The sequence below is a fragment of the Pleurodeles waltl genome, chromosome 12 (assembly GCF_031143425.1).
Source record: "Pleurodeles waltl isolate 20211129_DDA chromosome 12, aPleWal1.hap1.20221129, whole genome shotgun sequence".
NCBI lineage: Eukaryota > Metazoa > Chordata > Amphibia > Caudata > Salamandridae > Pleurodeles > Pleurodeles waltl.
The window spans coordinates 637,844,192-637,864,869 of record NC_090451.1 but is presented as its reverse complement, the minus strand read 5'-3'; the positions used below and the strand labels follow the sequence as shown (position 1 = coordinate 637,864,869).

Sequence of the window (20,678 nt, the reverse complement as noted above, 5' to 3'; positions counted from 1 at the left end):
ACCTTGTGTGTTAACTTAGAGGATCACTATTGATATGTTTATTTTTGTGAGTCTTTCAATCTATCAGTGAAGGTATGGAGTCCAGTGGATGCAGTCTGCAGAAGAAGTGGAATATATGTAGTGTGGTATGTAATGCCTATGAGGGGATTCAGGGAAAACTTCTGAAGCTTAAATGGAGCGGAGACCCGGAGGGGAGTACTCAAAAAAGAAATGATATATGTTGAAATTTACCATCCAGGTTGTTCGGCTTTCTATCACCCCACATGTGCATACTAGAGAACTGCAAAATTAGGAAGTTTTTTTATTTTAGAAAAAACACACAAATTTCTGGTAAAGTATCCAAACTATGAATGCATGTTTCGAGGTTGCAACAAAAGGGGCCAAAGAATGCAATTTCAATCTTGGGAGTTCATCCTAACGTGCAGCATGGTGAAGCACTACAGAAGGTGATTTGAAGGATAGAATCATTGGCACTGAAAATAGGACATATTTCAAAATTCCTTCCCTAGGGAACCCTACTGCTAAATAGAAAACTGTTGCATGCTTTGAGCTTTGTGCTGGGTAAACACTTTTCCAAGATCTAAGCCAATTATGGACTTCTTTCTTCACTATATAAAATAGTGTCTTAGGGTCTCGTTCAGTGGTTGGTGGTAATAGGACATACGCCAAAATTGGCAGGTGACCTGTCTGCCAAGTTCTCAGTCACCCACCGCATTTGTAGGTGTGGGACTGCTCTGTTTCCAAAGGTGTAGCCACTGATGGATGTGCCCTTTGAAACATCCTGTTCACTGAGAAACCGGTGGGTGACATGGCACTGGATGGCAAGCTTTTACAACGCCATGTCATCTTTGCTGTCCAGGACACCACACACAGCATGGTGATCACCCAGCAAACAAAAAAGAAAAATATAAGCACACACTGGAGAAAACAGGCAGTATGTGACAGGCATTGTCCTTTTTATTTTCCAGCAATAAAACCATGATTTGCAGAACCAGTCAGGGTGGGTGGCCACTACTGTATGTCTTTACCTAAAGGTCTCCTGTCATGTCGGAAAAATCCACCTTGGTGGGAAAAGAGATCACCAACAATTTGGTGAATAGGGTCAATGAGTCTCCTAGATCTAATTTATCAGGCTAAAACTACACAAATGATTTATCTTCAAGTCAGCCTGCAAGCATTTAACATCAAAACTTATTTATGCAATCTGTGTGTTCACTTTAACATGTGATCATCAACAAACATGAACATAATCAACAGATGATGATGAAGTTCCTAAGTACCTTCTCGTTCACTTCATCAGCATGAATTCATGCCTTTAACACTGGTATTTGTAATCTGCTTCTGGCAACTTATCCAGGTGGAAGTTCACACTTGCTTCACTTGAGAAAGTGGGCACAACAAAAACACACTTTAAAAAATAGCTAAATTTAGAGCTGCTCCAGGTTGTTTTAAAAGGATTTATTTCACACAACTGCAAGCTGGTGTTTCCAACAGCAACTAATTAATCGATGTTTTGAACAATGAAGAGGCACAAACTCACCTGGAAATTGCTTGCTGCTTCCTGGTATGTGACGTTGATGACATCTGCATCACTCATGTTCACTAGATAGTAGCCAGACCCCTCAACTAGGTGAAAGACTTCCTAGCATCAGAAAAGAAAATTAAAACTGTCACAAACAAAATTCAATTGCAGAGCCACTGGTTAAAAAGAGTTGCATTTTAAGTCAGTCTCAATGGAACAAAACCTTAATCTAACTAGGAGACCTGGGGGTGGCAAGGGGCTTTATGTTAATTTTAAGAGATACAATTGAAACAAGTCTGAAAAAATAAATTGGTAAAAAGTTAAATTAAATACATGAAAAACTGCATAAACATTCACTGTAACAAAAAAAAATATCAATTTGATTTGGCAAGGCAGTAAAATATAGAGATTATTTTCACGACCTACAATGTACAATACGTATTTAAAGAAAATCTGAACATAAATAGTAAATGTATGGACTTGTATTAAAAGCAATGCAAAATCCCAAACTGCACAATGAAAAGTTAAAGGTTTTCTTCCACTTTGCTGCTTCACTCTCTTTTCAGAGCACAAAAGTCACAGATAGGTGTTACTGGTGCTTACCTGGGGGAAGAAGACTAAAAAGTCAGCCATTGATTCTGACGTTACAAAACATCTTTTATAGAGAAATTCTCATCAAGATAATTTGTGACTATATGTGATTTTAAGTTTAATCAGGAATAACAAAAAATACTTTTCAACTGTAGCATTTTTTGTGTTTTGCCATTTAAAACACAACTAAATATTTTGAAATGAGTAAAGGTAAATGTGAGTACTAGGGTCCTAGTTAGAGGATGAGACTCAGGTTTTAAGTAAACATAAGTCAAAGGAAGTGTGAAAGGGTGCGTGTAGGCTAAGTGTTAAGTTGAGTTAATAATAAGGCTAAGATTAACTATTAGGATTTGTATTCAGAAACATTTAAAATAGGGGTTCTACTAATGGTTAGGGTTGAGTTACTATAGGATTAAGAGTTAGAAAGTGAGTTTGGAAAATGACTAGGATTATAGTCAGGGTTACGACAACAGTCAGGATTAGGTTTAATGTTCATTTGGCGGACAGTGAGTAAAATGCCTGCTCTTAAAGATTTTCAATTGCATGGTTTTGTTACAGTTAAAATGTATTATCACTTATTTCAAGTATAAAGTTCAGGAGTTAAGAATAGTCACTTACCTTCACAATATTTTGGTAGTCAATATTCTGGCTCTAATGTTTTGTGCTTGATATATTGACATACAACCTTGTTTCCAATTCTTTTGAACAGTATTCAATAAAGGTGCCCCGTGAAGTCTGTTAGAAAACTATCAGGGTCCCTCTGATGGATTAGTAAACAGAGCCATCTTAGGCTCCTAAATACTTGATCCAATATTTGACTGAGCCCAAGCTGGTGCTAAAGTAATGTTGTGAGGAAATGGTGGACCTGCAGAACACAGCCTTCCAAGTCAACCACTGGGATCCCAATTTAAGCAACATTAGTGAAGGGTAATTTCCTCTGATGCTGACTAAAGAGTCAGCAGATAGGACACAACGAATAAGAGGATGAACAGCTGATGATGTGTTTGCCAGAGAAGAAACCGACCCTTTACAAACTTCGTCTCTTTAAAGGTACGAGCTAAGGTAAAATGTAAAGAAATGAAAGGCTAACACAAAATGTTCCTATTCAGAAAAAAAGACCCAAGTGTGCACTGTGATGTGTACTTAAAAAACTGGGTTATAGTTACAACAGAAAGTGTTAACCAGATTGAAAAAATGTGAATATGTTTATAGGTTAGACATTCAGACTCCCTATGTGATTTTAAAGGCTATTTGAAAAATACGTTTTTATTCTTACTGAGGAATGACTTGTGTGCAATATTGGTCTAGTTCTGAACGTATATCACTATTGAATCCATTACAATTAATGTAGATAATTACTCATGACACCAGAGTGAGGTGTTTTCGAAGTGGCCAATGGGACTACAGATATAATTACTGTTATACAGAGGTTGCAGATATAATTTCATTTTCTCCACGTTGCAGAGGGCAGTTACAGCCAGTGAGTAAAATGCATACTCTTAAATATTTTCAATTGAGTGGTTTTGTTACAGTTAAAATTTATTATCACTGAAAATTCGGAGTGTAGAAATTTCACCAAAGAGGGTCCTCCAATTTGGTACTTCCTTAAAGCAGTATTCTGACCTGACCTGCTGACTTGTAGTCCACAATATGTTTCCGCCATGAAGAAGAAGGGTAGCTGGCCATAGCTCTGGTGCTGTCCTAATGAATGTTAAGAAGACACCAAAACAGCAGTCACCTGCCCAGAACTTTCTTTCCTTTTTTTAAATCCCTGAGCTTTGTCAAGGCGAAGGTAGGGTAAAAGTCACATTAGTCTCCCTGAACACTCAGGCACTGTGAAGGAAAGTAGTGGCAAATATTTGGTTGGGGGACTCATTTTCTTCATGTGCTGTACATACTGACATACAACCTGACATTGGGAGTGTATAAACAAACTAGCTGAGGAAATTACTTAGAGTTAGAATAAGGCAAAGCCTAACTTCAGCCAATTTCAAACAGGGGCGGTACCAGCTCCAGCTTTTTCTGATATCTACAGTAATCCCCTTAAATGCTCTGTTGATTATTTTAGCTCCCAATGGTGCCTTGGGAGAGCTCTGCAGACCCCACTAATGTACCTTCAGATCCTGGTGATTGAATATAGTGGCTCTCGATGGCACCACGCTTACATCATCCACAAGTAAGAGCTCGACTGTCGCAGTCATGGGATTCTGGCACCATTCCTGGAGGGCAAATTAAAGGAAAGTTTTGATTCACAAACCGAAGCTGAACCAAAGATTGTGACAAGGCAGAGATGCCAGTTGTCAACCAAAGATTACCTATTTCCTCCATCTATCCACAGTCAGTGGGCAAAACCTGATTCACTGCCACAAACAGCAACATCGGACCAGCTTGTCATGTATGCCGTAGGACTGTGATGTGAAATTCTGTATTGGCTGTCTAAAGGAATTTATTATAGGGGGACCCTGATCACTGCTTTATCTTTCTATAAGTGGTGTGTCAGCTTCTGCTCTGTGCTTTCTCTGTGCTCATGATGCAGTATCCTGTTGGTGCTCCTTGTGTGTCATTGATACTGCAGCCTGACTGTTGCTTTCCTGTGTGATGTAGTCTGCAAGTTAAATGTGTCCCTGTGCACACAGTGTTGTCAGAGTCACGTTCCCTGTAGATGCACTCTTCTAGCAGTCACCCATTCAAATGGTCATACTTGTCAAAGGTCATAGTTTTGCTTCTCTCACGCTTTTTATACAGTCACATTTGTCGCTGGAATCACACTCTTTAAGCAGTCACACTTGTCCCTGCAGATGCACATTTGCTGAGATCCTGCTGTCATCTGGGTTGTCACATTCTTCCAGGAGGTCCACTCGTCCCTACTGTCACACTCACTGTTTGAACAATCGCAATCATCACTGTGGGAACACTCATCAAGACACCACGCTCTTCAACTTGTCCCTGTGTTCACGCTCCAGCAGTCGAACTTTTATAACACTAACGCTCTTCAACGTGGTCACACTCTTGGAGCAGTCAGACTTATCACAGAGGTTTCGCTCTTTTAGGAGTCACACTCTTCCAGCAGTCACTCTCATCGCTGTGGTGACACTCTTTGACAAGTCACTTTTCCAGAGCACTCACGTTCGCAAGAATAAAAATTTGCTTATTGCCATAAACGTCCCTGTGGTAATCTCTTCCAGCCCTCATGATCATACTGTAAGCAAACGTTTCCTTGTCCTCACACGTTCCTGCAGTCACACTCTTCCTAAATTGACACTCTTCCCTCTAGTCACACTAGTCCCATGGGTCACACTCTACCCTCATTCACATTCTTCCAGGTAGTCAGTGTGAGCCTTGCAACCAGATTTGTCCCACAAGCACACTCTTCTCTATACCCACCCTTAGCCCAGCAACCCACACTAAGAAACAGCCCATTTCTAACTCACTCGAGGGATGACTTTGTCCACATAACCCACAGAGGTGACAGTGACGAACAGAGTTCCCTTCTTGTGGTCTACATGGAGGATCCGATGACCTACAAACAGAGCACAAACTATAAACACACATTCCAAAACATGCCTTTAGGATGCATTACTGTGCATACACCTATTAGACCTTTCTTGATACACAGCACAGGTTCATGCATATTACACATGCCAGCAAAAGCTACAAGATGCTCAGCAGCCATCTCAGGTGTACTGTTGTTGTTTCAAGCCTAAACTACAGCTCAAAACAAGATTTTAGGCAGAACTATAGAAAGCTCTGTGGTTTCACAACTAATATTAAGAAAGTAAGAACTATCTGAAGAAAATATAAATCATAACTTATGTTTGTGGAAAAATCTTTACAGCATTTTAATGGACTGCAGAAGTTCTTGCAGATGACACTGAAGCCAAATTCTTTTTAAGCCATAACCTTTGGTGAATTTATTTAGGCGAAAGCATGAAGTGTAATCTGAGATCAATCAGCAGCAAAGGCACACTAATAATGGATGCATTTTCTTTTGGTTTCTACCAATAAGAAAAGGCAGCTTTTGACTTGCTTTTGTGAGTTGGGAGTCTAGAGTAAGATTTAAAGAACAATCATTTCACTTTACCCCAGAAACGTGGCCTCCAAAAGTGTCACGCTAAAGAAGGTTCCTCTGTGACCTTTAGCTGTTAGACTCACCATGTAGCCTGGTCTGTCCTGTCCCATCACCCTTTTCTACCATCTGCATGGCTTCAGATTTCACAAATTGGGCCAGGGTTTCGTTGGAGGATTCCCACTCGATCAGCAGGGAACTGAAGTTGTCAAACTTGCGGTGATGCTGATCAAATGCAGCCAGCTCCATGATGGAGTTGCGGGAACACGATATGGGTAACTGGATGCAAAAATAAGAGATGGAAATGAAACAGGAAAGCAAAAACACACTGGAACAATGAGTCAAAGTACTCCAAAAGGTCCACTCAAAGAGTGCCCACTATACGCAATACTGCTCCTGGCACATGGTTCTGGTGGCCTCCCCTAGATGTCTCCATTGTGGAGTGGGGGAGAGTACCTTCTTACTTTTGGTGTGGAGCTGTACATCACTGGATGGGTTCCGGCAGAGTGATCTCTCCTGCTTGGGCAAGGTCCTCACATGGGTCCCACCAAGAGATCCCAAGGTTGTCCTCCTCCACACTACGGAAGGCACTGGGGACAATAGGTACAAATGCGCACTCTTATTCTTGGGCCTTCCTCTTGCCTAACGAGAAATAGCCATGACATGGAAGGCGGAAACTCCTCCTCTGCTTGCGGCATGGAAAAGGGGCATGGACCACTGTATGCGGCTGGAGATGGCAGTTTATCGATCCAGGGCATGTCCTCAGAAGCACTTCAAGATCTGGCCACAATGGGCAGACTATAAGGGAATTGTATTGGAACCGATATGCCCTCATGACCCAGGAGCTGATAAGAACTTTGGGGAGATATGACTTGTATGAAGGGGAGGACACCAGACTGCAGGAATCTAGTCACTGGTGGTCACACTGACAATTTGTAGGTGGGTGGGAAACTATATTGTTTTATCTGTCCTATAAACCTGCATACATAAAAATCTGTATTCATTTATTGACACGTCGCCCTGGTCCACTTAGGCCATGTATGTGTACTAAACCTAATAAAATTTGTTATGCAAAAAAAGTCTCACTCAATGGCTGAAACTAACAAAGTGAAAGGAAAACAATAAACCAATGAACTATAGCAAGGATAAATAAACGCAGGAAAGTAGCTTGTGATGGATCCCGCCCTATTTCAATGACCCAGGGAATCAGTCAAGAATGTTTACCACTGATCAATGTAGTCATCAAACAGTGGTCAAGGATTCCAACCAATCAAAAAAGAGCAACTGGTAATGATCTAAAAGATCAATCAATGTCCTGAAACCACTGAATTAAAAAACCTAAGGTATGCAGCGACTAAGAAAAGTAGGAAGCAAGAACCCACCCCACTAATGGGACGAGTAACAGAAAGGAATTGTGAAGATTGGTATCTATCAAAATGAGGGACTAGAGAAAAAGTCCCTAATCTGAAATGTGGAGTCAAGAACCTATGTACAGTTGAGCAAAGATTATAGATTTTAGTAAATGAGTGTGCAAAAAATAAAAACTGCGCACTGTAAATAAAGTGAAAAAATCAAACCATAAAGTAAAAGACGAAGTGAAATATATTTATGGGCCTCAACACTGCTGTACTAAGACTCTGGCAAAAGCTGTGTGCAAAAAAACCCAAACCCATGGGCACACGTTCAAAAGATAAGCACAGCCTAAGACTTTGGTTAAAACTCATCCAGAAATCAGTTCTTTCAAGGGCACAAGGAGACAGGGAGCCAAGAAAGCCTTGCAGCAACATATTTAAGGATCCAGATTAAACAGCACAACAGCAAACAATAAGAAAAAGGTAGAGGGTGTAAATCAAAGAGTTAAAGTAGAGAGCCTGGAGTTGGATCAGCAAAGCAGCTATGAACATGACCCATGCAGGGCCGGGGGTTGCACAGAGATTTAGAACCAAAGAAGCAAAACCTGCAGGTTTTTTTCCTTCAAAAACAGTAATTCACTGCACTGGAAAGGAGATAAATGTGAGATTAGCTCATAGAGGGTTAGCTCACTGGACATACCAGGGTGTACTAGCAAGCCTTTATACTCTGACATCAACAAAAAATAGATAAAATGTGTAGAGTTTGAACCAGTCAAACAGAATGAAACAGTCAGCAGAGAATACCAAGTTATATGCCAAATTGATTGTGAATAAATGTATAAAATGTCATACCCAAGCAGAAAATGTGAAACTGTTAGCCAATTTGCAAGTAAAATGGTCTCCATGGTTACAGTGAGGGTCACCTCTGCAACCAACCATTAGTTCTAAAAAGACTAGAAGCAACTTAAAACTTACCAGTGGTGTGTTATGCTGTGAAAGTGGGCATGGCTGGGCTCCACCTGTCACCTTGTATACCGGGGACACAGACATACTTGCTGGAAGAGCACAGATAAACTGTACCTGTACCATTTTAACCGCAGGCCTTAGATTGAGTGGTCCTGGCACATTCCCAACCCGAAAGGTAAGTACCTGAAATAAAAGTAAACTGAATTCTTACAGGAGAAAATATCATGAAGTCACATGGTGTGCTCATCTCAAATAAAGGAAAACATAAAAGGACTACACATAAGAAGCACCTTAGTCTGCTTGCCGGTGGGACACATCTTTGCAACACTTAATGCTCTTATCTCCACTAAGCAGAGAATTTCAGGCATGCACTCCTTTATCTGTCTGTCAGAATCAACTTTATACGATGCATCTGCCGAAACTTCTTACAGAAGTTAGCATTACCATCATCCAGATTAAAGTATCTGACAAATACTTCTCTGAAATTTAGCTGATACATTTTGTGGGCATCAGCCTTGCATTTTTGCAGGTGCCAGCCTCAAGTTCCTAATAATGCCAGCTTCAGACTCCTTCAACCTGGAATATCATGTCCTTCCACCATCAATCAACTTGGCCCCTAAGAAACCTCGCCTCTGCACTATAAAGGACTTTAGAGCCATGCTTCTGTTGACGACAAGACAAGACACAATCTACTAAATGCACCAATTAGATTTTCTACCAAAATGCCAAATCTTTCCACGAATCAGGGAGCTCAAAATAATACTCTCCACACCATCCACAAGGCTCAAAGTTCATGAAGTTGACTCTAGTTGACTCTAACCTGCTTGCCCATTACTAGGAATGTTCCATGAACCTCTTCCGGATATTGCATAAATAATGGACTGATGCTTGCCCACATCCAGCAGTGCGTCTATCCTCACTCTTTACATTGCAGAAACCAGTGGCTGATCTTGATCCACTTGCCCATGTTAAAAAATATTCTAATTCCCACCTTCTGTAATGGGACAGGATCAGAGGCTGGTTCTAACCTGCATGTCAATGTCCTCAATGTTCCTTCTACCAATTTTGTTTCCCTTGCAGAGATCTGCTGCTAGTTGGGACCTGCTCTTCCAGTTTGCAGCACCCTAGCATTTATTTGCTCTGTTTGATGACCTGGTCTGCCAGTACCAGTATTTCCACCCTCTTTATGCAACTGGTTAAACTGCTTGATTATGTCTAGATGCATTTGCTGTCCCCAACCACATAAAACTGCAGAGATCAATGGATGGTCCTGATCTGCTCCCGCATAACAGGCATGCTCTTAATCCAAACTCCCAGTATGATTCAGCGATAAAGAACTTGATATGTTTTGTTAACAGAGATTGTAAAGCAATGTAATGCCTTTAGCATGGCCATGCAGTACTCTCAGGTTTGGGCACCGTCATGTCCAGGTCTCATGGACTTCATCACAAATTGGTGTCTGTTATCATGTTCTGTGAGTGATTGCGATTGTTTTCTATTATGGCTGGAACAGTTATGAGCTTAGTGATAATCAGTTACATGTAATATCTCAGCTGTGCTCAGTGTTCTGTCAAATGGATTATTAGATGTTGTCTGGTGTTCACAGCGGCACTAAGTATCCCGACCTGTTCCAATTCAATTTCCCAAACCATTCCTATTTCTGCCCTCGGACTATTTCTTACTTGTGCTCCCAATTCCAGGCACAGAATCCTGTAGATGTACTGGCTTTGCTTCCTCTTGCCTGGTGGCCACACAGGATCCTTTTTGATGAGCTCCTCTACCTCAGCCTCCATCTCCACAAAGAATCGGGATGGCTCCAAGACCCATGGTCGTGGTCCACCCTCGAACACCATCTCCTTAACTGAGTTTAGGGTGACCAGTGCCAGTTCTGTGGGGTTGACTGCCTATTCATGAAGGAAGAAACCAAACACAATGGAGAACAGACTGGAATAGCAACAGTCAGAATGCAAGGAATGGGGTAAAGTGATAAAGAGGCAGACTTCAAGGATGTAAAAATATAAGGCAACACACTGAAGGCGAGTCTAAAGCTAGCACCTTGAAGAAGCAGGTGCAGTGCAGGAGTGCCAGAGTGAGGAGCAGGTGCACCGTGAGGGTGCCAGAAGTGGAACGTGAGCAGGATGAGAGGATGGGAGTGAAGGATAAAAGAAGGTGTACTGCACCAGGCACACACATATACAGGCACACAGCAAAGAGGAAATGAACACCACACTACAGAAAAGCAGGAAGGTGAACAGACCGACAGACACACAGACACACAAATGCCCTCCTCCCCCTGATATGAAGAAAATTAGGAGAACGAGAGATCAACAGGGAGTCCCGATAAAAAAGCCAAGTCCCAAACCTTCAGAGGTTCAAAGATTGCAAATGTTGCGCTGCTTTCAAAGTACTCATCATACACCACAGAGAATATTGTCACCAACGTGTATCCAGGGGACTCTGCCATGAACTGGATGCTGGTGCAGTACTCCTGGCCATACTTATGCCAACCTGCACAGTGAAGAGAGATGAAATTATTATTTCTGTGCTCCAATATGTAATTCTTTGCATAGAACAAAGTGGGAGAAGTGTCACTAAAATTCACGTTTGCTCATATGTGCCATTCCCAAACAATTGCTAGGCATGTGTGTAATGTCTGCAGTTCTTCCCTGGGGTTCTGAGTAACATAATGTTGTGAACTGAGCATAACCCTAAATTTTCGTCAGACTGTACATTTGATAAATTACACTAGTTTTACTTTTTAAACACTTTGCACCCTCCTGCCCACCGGCCTACATATCACCTATGTCCCTTATACCATACACCATGCTACATTTCCTACACAGGGCACCCTGTATTACTCCCTGTACCATTGTCTACATTCTATCCCACCACCTACACCAATTACACCCTTTACTACCAAGTATCTGCTACACCTAATGTAGTAGCTGCACTGAGAAACTACACACCAGTCAACAAGTGGATCGGTCCCAAGCACCTAAAACTATATGCCAGCAACAGCCAAATCGCTTTTACATTTTAATTTATTTTTAATTATTTATCTCTTGTCCTACAGAGCAGAGTTCCTTACCCATCACAAACAACTTAGAGAAAATTGAAGAATTACTGTCAGCCTATTACACAGTCTGACCTTAAAACATACACTTGTAATTAACCAAAGTAGAATTCAGTGCTGTTTATGTCTAGGCTGAACCTTAGCACCTGTCAACATTATTTCCAAAGTTTTGTGTGCTCGGCAATCGATTAGTGACAGCTTTTTATTCTTGGTTTTATAACAGTCCCAGCTGGTGGGAAATCTCAGACCAAGACTTCTGTTTTTGTGCATCCACTCGTCAAAAGTATCAGAACAAAACTCATGCTTGGGTAAGTTTAGCTGCCGTCAGGTCCCACAGAGCATGTCCTCAGCCCTAGACCCCTTGGACGGCTCTTAGCATGAGGAAGGTAAAAATGTAGTATCCACTTTTAGGGCTACAGCTTTATTTTTATTCATCCCAAGGCGAGCTTTTGAGTCCTTGGAGAGGGGTCTGAAAAGACTGAGAGGTCCTATGACAGTTCAGAACATGTCCTGTCAATAATGACAGCTTCCACTGAGCTGACATCTTATAACTAAGGTATTATGTCATCGTCCACTCTACTAGTGCAAGACAGTGTAGGTCCACTTTCAGGTTATGGGAGGCACAGACAGTCAAATATATGTAAACTGAATGAACCTGTTGTTCAGTGTATCATAATGCTTTATTGAGTTCTGTTTTTGACATGCGCTTTGCTTCTTTGCAGCCAGTCCCTTGTTTTTCATCAGGATTCCTTCTTTTCTTTGGCGATGCTATTCCGGAGAGGCCTTTCAGTGCCTTACATGTACTTTCTCGATCCTCTCACTGGGTGGTCTTCTTCATGAATACATCTAAAGTTTAAGGAATTTATACTTAGAACCTTTACCTTGTTTGATGGTCTCCCAGTTTGTCCTAGTAGCTGGCATTGTATAAGCAGAGGTTGACTATGCTTGTCTATCCTTGAACCACAACAGTCCATGGTAATGTCTGAGGTAAGCCCAGCAATTCACTGATTGTGTCGCTTCAAAAGAAGACATGGCTAAAATGTAGAATATGTTTCATGCTATCTAGATGCTAAAAGTTAGTGGTTTCTCATATCTATGGGCATTAGGATCCACTGTCCTTGTTGTTTTCTGCTCGTTTCTTATTGTAACAATAGTGAATAACAGTCTAATATATAGTATTAACATAATAGATGTCATCAATCCGAGTTCAGGGCTGATGCCACGCACTTGGAAGAAGGCCATATTTACGCCCCTACTAATAAAAAACCTTCAGCGGATCCAGCAGTACTTGCCTATCTCCCTTCTCCCTTTCCTGGTGAAGATACTGGAATGTTTTGTTAGCAGCATTACATCCCAATACTTGGAAGTTCACTCTTTACTTGAGAAAGAACAATTTGGATTTAGGCCTGGTCACAGCACCAAGACAGCCCTTTTGAGCGTGAAGGATGAGACGCGCAGAAGAATAGACAGTGACCAGTCTGTAGTGTTAATTCGTCTTGATTTGTTGGCAACATTTGACACAGTTAACCACAAACCCCTACCTGCTAGCCTAGTTTTTGGGGTATTGGTTGTTCTGTGTTAAACTGGACAGAATCCTACTTGAAGAATCGCTGCCAGGCAGTGGCTTTGCCTCCTTATTGCTCGGACTTCAGATGCATCCAACATGGAGCACTGCAAGGGTCAGCACTTAGTCCAGAGTTATTTAATATCTATATGAAGCCTTTGATTTCTTTAATAAAAATGCGTAAAATCTCAGTGATTAATTAGGCAGACAATACGAAATTGATTTTGTCTTAACAAAAATCAGCAGGATGTGGTAAATTCCTTTCAGGCATGTCTGACCGATGTTGTAAAATGGATGAACATAAATTACCTTAAACTAAATGGGGCTAAAACTTACTTCCTTTGTTGTTCATCTAATTCGGTCCAGTTGCCTAATACCCACATTTTTTTGGCCACTTCTGAACGAAGTGGAGATGTGTTTCTCGGAGGCCGTTCGTAACCTAGGTGTTACATTAGATGCACATCTCTCTCTTGAGAAGCATGTACATAAAGTCGCTGGTGTCTGCTTTGCACTTCTCTGCAGCCTCAGAAAACGTTTACCAGTGCTGCCCGTGCACGCCAAGTCACTAATTGGGGTGTTATACATAGCCAGCTCGATTATTGTAACGCCATCCTCTTTAGAACGCCCGACGTTTTGATTAAGACACTTCAAAGAGTCCAAACAGCTGCCTTCGAAATTAACGCTGAACAGGCTTCGAACGTCCCCTGCCTCCAACGCTCTTAGGGAACTACACTGACTTCCTGTGGAACAGAGGACTCTTTTCAAGTCTATGTGCATTGTGTTTAGAGCTTGCAGGAAAAGGGGGCTGCATTGCTGCAATATAGACTGAAAAGATATGCTACAAGGAGGCCCCTGCAGTTTGCTACTGCAAATGTCATGCAGGTACCCAGGTTCAGAAAAACTCAAAAAGCGGGCCAAGCCTTTTCCATTGTAGCCCCTCAGTTATTAAATAAGCTCCCAGCTACACAGAGGGCGTACAGATTTGCTGGAATTCAGAAACGCCCTGAAGACATGGATGTTCCCAAAACAGAAGGAGCTTCTGGCCGCCTATTGGTCACTTGCTGCCTCTACTTAAATAACTCTCCCACGGTGCAAGGATACAAGTCTGGTCACGGTGCGCTTTATAAATGCTATATAATAACAATAATAATAAAGAATGCTGAACCTAGTGTGTGTAAAGCAGCAGTATCAGGCAGTGAACCTGTACTATAGCTGGTGCTGGTGCATAAGGGTACCATGCCAGAGATGAAACAGACTGCCCCGAGCTGGAGAAGCCCCACTGCACTAATTTCTGGTCTAACATAGCTATGTACCACCTCATCAATGTTGGCCTGTAACATCACCTATCAGGCTATTGTTGGCCACTTAAGGCTTAAGCTTAGCAGTGCCGGCAGATATCCATCAATCAGGTGGCCACATCACCCTCTACCATCTTGTGGCAGTGGGATGAGGTCAGGACCTGGAGCCCCACTGACCGCATTCTACCCTGTGATGAACTGGAAGCAGGTGAGATGAAACCACAGGAGGCTGGGTGGAAGCTGACACCTGTACATGACCCAGACTTCAATTTTCTGTTTCAGCACCTGAGACTGGATGGAACGTTGTGCCTGCCTGGAGGGTCTATCCAGCACCAGCAGCTGAAACCGACGGGTTTAGGCAGCTGGAGGTAAGGAATAACAAATCTTTTAAATGTTTGTGTAAGTGTGTGAACATGTGTAGCTGCGAGCATGTGTGTGTGTGCCTGAGAGAGAGTAATTGTGAAGGTGAGTGAGATTAAGTAAGCAGTGAGTATAACTGGGAGTGGAATAAGCGAGTCACAGTCAGTGAGAATAAGTGAGATTGAGTGGGAATGAGAGTACGACCATGAGAGTAAGACTGAGTGAGTAAGTGAGTGAATGGTTGAAAATGAATGAGGGAGTGTGTGGCAGTACAATCAAATGTATCAGCGAGAATGAGCGTGAGTGAGAATGAATCTAAGTGAATGTAAGTGAACTTAAGTGAGTATCATTCTGTGTATGAGACAGCTCTTGTATGTGCGAGCATCTGTGTGAGTGACAGGGGGAATGAGTGAGAATGAATGAGCGAGTGAGAATTAATGTGAAGCAGTGTGAGAGTGGGGGGTAGGTGTGAATGGGTAAGTGAATGAAAGTGAATATGAATAAGTGAGAGTTTGTGTGAGTGTTACACTTACGAATCAGAAGCTGGCCCTCTTGTACTGGGGGCTCTTTTTGGCTTCATGAGACAACCATGGCAAACTGATGGCTATGCCATACAGAAGGTCATTCATGGCAAAAGGAGCAACTGTGACAAAATGCTGGCACCTTTAGATTAGGGGTAATTTTTGGCATAAGGACACCCTTCGCAAATTCATGGAACTGGCATATTATGTGTAATTCATTGTATAAGAAAGAATTACTGCACAATTCTGGCTTTGGGATGTTGGAGGTCCTTCTTGGCATAAGCAGTATACGTGGCAAACTGCTGATGCTGGCATACTGGATGTATTTCTTGGCATATGGTACACAGATGGCAAAATACTTGCACAATAGAGCTAATTCTTGGCATACAGGACATCCATGGCACAATGCTGGTACTGGTGTACTTGGCGTAATTCTGAGCATATACCCAGGGCATGTGAGGGGCTCCAGTGACACAATTCTAGACCTGGCAAAGTGTTGATAATTACTGCCAATGCATATCTGAAAAAAGGTGTCCACTCCTGTGGAATGTCAGGCATCATTTGCTTGGAGAACTATGAAAGTGCTTGAATATTTAAGGATTGCCCATTCAGGGCATTTCATCAAATATATATGTGAATCCCGTTGCTTTCAAATGTACTGACCATATTCTTTTGAAAATCTCAGTGGATGAATCTCTCCCACCAACTCCTACATCATATTCATCCAGGAGTCAGAGCTGCTCACTGGAAATCAGAGCAAGTATACACCCTACTTCTTTCAAAAATCTCCAGCCACCACTGAACGGAGTACAAACACTCAATGCCCAGAATGCAGAACCTGAACAAGTAATGGAAGATTGAGGCAACACTGCTTTGCACACTCCTCTTGAAGGTATATGAGGTTCCAACTATGAAAAAAACCGCAAAAAAAAAAGTTGACAATGCATGTTGAGTTTATCTTTAGATTGTGACAATTCAGATCTTGTCACTCTGATGTAAAAGGTGCACATAAAATATAACTGCCTTAGAACTGTACGTGTTAAGACCCCCTGACTAGGGGCAGACTTATGAAGGAAATTACATAATTGATTGGGGAGGTGTCAAGGTGTGGTCTTAATAGTTATTGGGATATTGAGAGTTCAGCTGACTGTTGTATGCTGGTGAGTAAGGCCGTTAAATACAAGCTCCGTATATGGTGTGTTCTTGTGCATGCTACTGGGGAGGGCGCAATAGTAACCATTCAGAATGCACTGACATAATCACACGCTTTGTAACCTCAAAGGATGCCATGTTAAATGCCAATGCAGCTATTTTGGTGGCTTCTAAAGTGACATCTGACTGACGAGACCTGGTGTATACTACAGAAGGCACATTACTTGATTGTCAGGAACAAATTGTTCAATATTTGTCACCCTTTTTCCGCAGAAGGCATTGGAAGCTGGCTGGATGCCAAGTATATATTTCATCTTGAGGAACAACACCAGTTACTAGACCCTGTACAATTTGGTTTCCACCCAGCCCATGGCACAGAAACAACTTTGGTGTCTGTCCTTGATAACTTGAGACTGTTGGCACAAAAAGGTCAAGTGGTTAATTTGATATTCTGGACCTATCTGTCTCTCATACAATCCTGTTGACTAGAACGTCAGATGTGGGATTTTGTGGCAACAACTTACAATGGTGTACATCCTACCTGGAATGTAAATTCCAGGCTGTTCATCTCCATCCTTTCCAATCTGAATTAAGACCTTTCATCAAGGGTGACCACAGAGCTCACACTTAGCCCCAGTCTCATAACCCTTTTCATCTGCCCTCTATGCCAAATGGCATACACTTTATGAAATAAAAGGATGACACACATTTTGATTCATAGTATTGTTACTTGCCCGCTTGAAACTTTCCATTGTTTTATGACAGCAATTACATCATGATTGGTTCATAATTAATTGAAAATGAGGTGAAATAAAAGTCTCTTATGGCCTTTTCCAGTCAATTTTTGCCCTTCTTCTTTGGAAGTGGCCCCTCACCAAGTAGAGGTGGTCCACAACATCAGAGTATACCTGGATGTGAAATTATCTTTCTAGAAGCAGGTTAATCGACTATCTGCTATTATTCTTTTTGTTGCATGTTTTGCAGAAGATCCTGCTGCTTCTACCCTCCTCTGCTCCTCATTTTGTGATCCAGACCATTTGAGCTGAGTGGATTATTGAGACTCTTTATTTCTGAGTTCTTTCACTGGCCTTTCGAGAAGGATACAGCCGATACAAAATGCCACTGCAAAATTGGCGTTATATATATATGCCTTGTTACCTCTTTGCTTCTGCAGCTTTGCATTCATTGCACTGACTGACGGTTCGGTGGAGGATTTGCTTCAAGTACTTTGTTGTGTACCAAGAGCCTTCAATAAGAGCCGCCCTACCTATCTTCAACAGAAAGGTGTTCACAATATGCCTTCTCGCAGACTGTATTCCACTGGTGCTCACCTAGTGGTTGTTCCAAGGTCTAAGAGTAAATGACTGGAGGAAGAACTTTCTCTATAAGCACAGCCAATAGTGGTATTGGAAATTAGCTTAGTCTTTGAAGCATTCTGATATGCCCGATTCTTGTGCTCTTTTGGTGTATGTTGGAGGGTCTCCTCCATCTCATACCAGTGGGCCCTGTAGCGTGAGATGAGGCCAATGGAGTTGGCAATCCTCCAGTGGTTGGCAGACTGGGCAGCCACCCACTTACCCACAGCATCAATCTTTTTGCTTTCCTTATCTGATGGGGTGCCTCTCCAGATGTTTGAGACTTGGCCTTCTTGACTGCTGCAGCAACTAGCAGCAAATCAAGTGGAAGTTTCCTTTTATGTATGTGGGGTCATTGGTTGACGCCTTGTAGGGTTGTTGAAAATGTCTGGCGTGTCTCTCAACAGGCCTTTCAGCATCAACAGCTACTATTGTGTCTTGCGTTGACTGGAGGAAATCATCCTCTAAAGGCTCAGGGTGGAGTTGAACCTTGTGGTAAGAGACAGCTCTACCTATAAGGTCATGTGTGGTGATGTTGTCTGTGGGAGAATGCTTAGCGGTTAACAGATCGGGATCTATATCAGAAGGTGGTTCTGTATCATAAGAGTCCCACAGGTCGTAGTGTGATTGGAAAGAAAACTGGTTTCCCTCATCCCCGTGTAAGAGTGGTTGGAACCCTCTGGAATCTATGGTGCGGGAGCAGCAGGTGAAGGCAGTGGTGATTGTGTGTGGTGCACAGCAGGCGTTGGAGGTGGGCTGAGGTGCCCCAGGATTGTAGCCTTGTCTGCATTCTTTCTATGCTTTGTTGGTGGTGGTGGAATCTCCAAAGCTTCTGCAAATGACAATTGTCTTTTGGCTGGATGTGTATGCAGTGGTCTTGTAATGATACGACCAGTGTCAGGATGTATCATTATGTGGTTTTGCCTGGAGTCTATCTCCTCTTGCATCCGCTAAAGCACATATTCCACAGGCTCAGAACTGTGTGCCGAAAGTGTAGGATTTCAGCTTCCACAATGACATTTTCACTGTTGGTGTTTTGGATGCTAAGGATTTTGGATCCGAATCTGGAGCTTTCAGTGCTGAGGTGGAGTAGTGCTTCAATGCCGATGTTTCAGCTCAGAAGTTCAGTTCGACTCTGATGGAGGCGTCATCGGTTAGGGAGCGTGAGGCCTATGCTGTTTTTTCAGCACCGAGCCGAGGCTGGGCAATGCAGCCAGTCAGTGCTGACCATGGCCTGAGGCAGTGGTGGCCCATCAATGGATTTTGGCCAGTCTGGGGTAGGTAGGCGACCCTTTGTGGTGGTCTGATGGGGTTGGGGGATGAGATATATATGGGGGATGAGATATATATGGGGCACAGTACTCACAGCCTGGTGTGAGATCCTGCATCTGTAGTTAGGAGCTGGCACTTTCGTCAGGAGAGAAGGTACCCTCATCTGCAGCCGCTTACTGGGCTGTCTTCTTGAGGGTCCTCGGGTCCAAACAGGGCCGGGTGTATCTTCAACACTGTGGCAGGACATCTCCAGGCATTGGGCACAATTGTCATTCAGCATCTTCTTTGACCGAAAGGGCTTGCAGGTAGTCTCCTTGTGTTCAGTGGAGAGGCACAATATAACACCTGGTAAGGATCGGTGCATGGGTACTTGGCATGGCAGCGAGGAAAGTGGACGGGCATCCATTTCATCACCGGATGGACATGGCGCTGAGGGAATGTCAAAGATGTGAACTCTGCCCCAAAGGGCGAAGGCTCACATGAGGGGCAGCCAACTTGAGTCGTCCTGACGAAGTTGACGTTGATAAACGGACCAGAGAAACCGAGAAAACTGCAATCGAAAACAATACAAAGTCTGGAAAAGACTGAGCGATGAAGGGGTTGAACCGGAGCAGAGGAGTACACGTCCAAACCCAAGCATGTGTATCTACAGCCACACATGCCTCGAACGTCATATTACGCTTCTCTGTGGAGGGAAGAGTGTGTGATTAATAAGGTAAAAAGCCTCTCCTTGGTTTCTATCAAGTTGTCTTCTTTTTGATAGAAAGGTCTTCTTTCTGTACTCAGGACTCAAAGCTAAAGAACATTGTCACACTTGATTGAAAGGCCAGCGGTCTCTTATGGATAAAAGCCTGTGCTTCTACTAATAAGACTCCTTTGTCCGCAAGATAGGAGTAGGACAGCCCTGAAGGTTTGAACCTAGCTTGTGCCAGATGCCCTGCTCTGGCTGAGTTCTCAGTCCTCCTGGACTCTCAGGCTCGAAACAAGCCAAGCTTTAGGGTACAAACCTGTGCTTTCTTCACATGTGCCAAATCTGTTAATCAAGTAAAGAAGCATCTCATAACTTCCTTATCGCTCCAGGCACTGGGAGGAGGGAACAGGAAACTCCTCTGATAGTTTTTTTGTCCAAGCACTCGCCTTCTTACCTATTACCTGCACCCCCATCCCTAGTGTTCAGGGCTTTCTTTTCACTTTGTAGTGCTTGTCTTTGTGTCAAGGGGGCAGGACCATCTGGGCAAGTGAGGAACATTTGCATCTCCCCATCTTCTGAATGTTTGCCTATATTTCAATCCTGATTACTGAGAAAAAGGCTTGATACGATGCTGTGGATGCACAAGTGTGCCTCCTTCAAAGAAATGGAGCCTCTGCCCCTTTGATAACTATGCAAGCTCGGAATGACAACTGTACTGGGGTGAGAGAGGCGAGTTTTTGCAGTACACTTTTAGGAAGATTTGTAAATGACTTGACAACACCTGCATCATTTTCCTTCATAAACAGATCAGCTTGTGTATGGCAATATGAGTCTTTGTCCATGTTTTTCAACTAGACTGATGTATTTACACTAACAGTTTCATCTTTTAGTTTTT

General features: G+C 42.7%; 1 protein-coding gene across 1 annotated transcript in view; it reads right to left on the bottom strand.

The window, feature by feature from the left end:
• NUP210L (nucleoporin 210 like) overlaps window positions 1-20,678 on the bottom strand; it is a 201,320-nt gene that overhangs the window by 118,716 nt on the left and 61,926 nt on the right. Inside the window, exons 17-23 of the mRNA XM_069216017.1 lie at window positions 10,860-11,005; window positions 10,180-10,401; window positions 8,507-8,680; window positions 6,266-6,458; window positions 5,545-5,633; window positions 4,228-4,332; window positions 1,541-1,642 (exon numbers count right to left, since the gene is read on the bottom strand). Of these exons, the coding sequence (XP_069072118.1) occupies window positions 1,541-1,642; window positions 4,228-4,332; window positions 5,545-5,633; window positions 6,266-6,458; window positions 8,507-8,680; window positions 10,180-10,401; window positions 10,860-11,005 (1,031 nt within the window). The remainder of the gene's footprint in view (window positions 1-1,540; window positions 1,643-4,227; window positions 4,333-5,544; window positions 5,634-6,265; window positions 6,459-8,506; window positions 8,681-10,179; window positions 10,402-10,859; window positions 11,006-20,678) is intronic.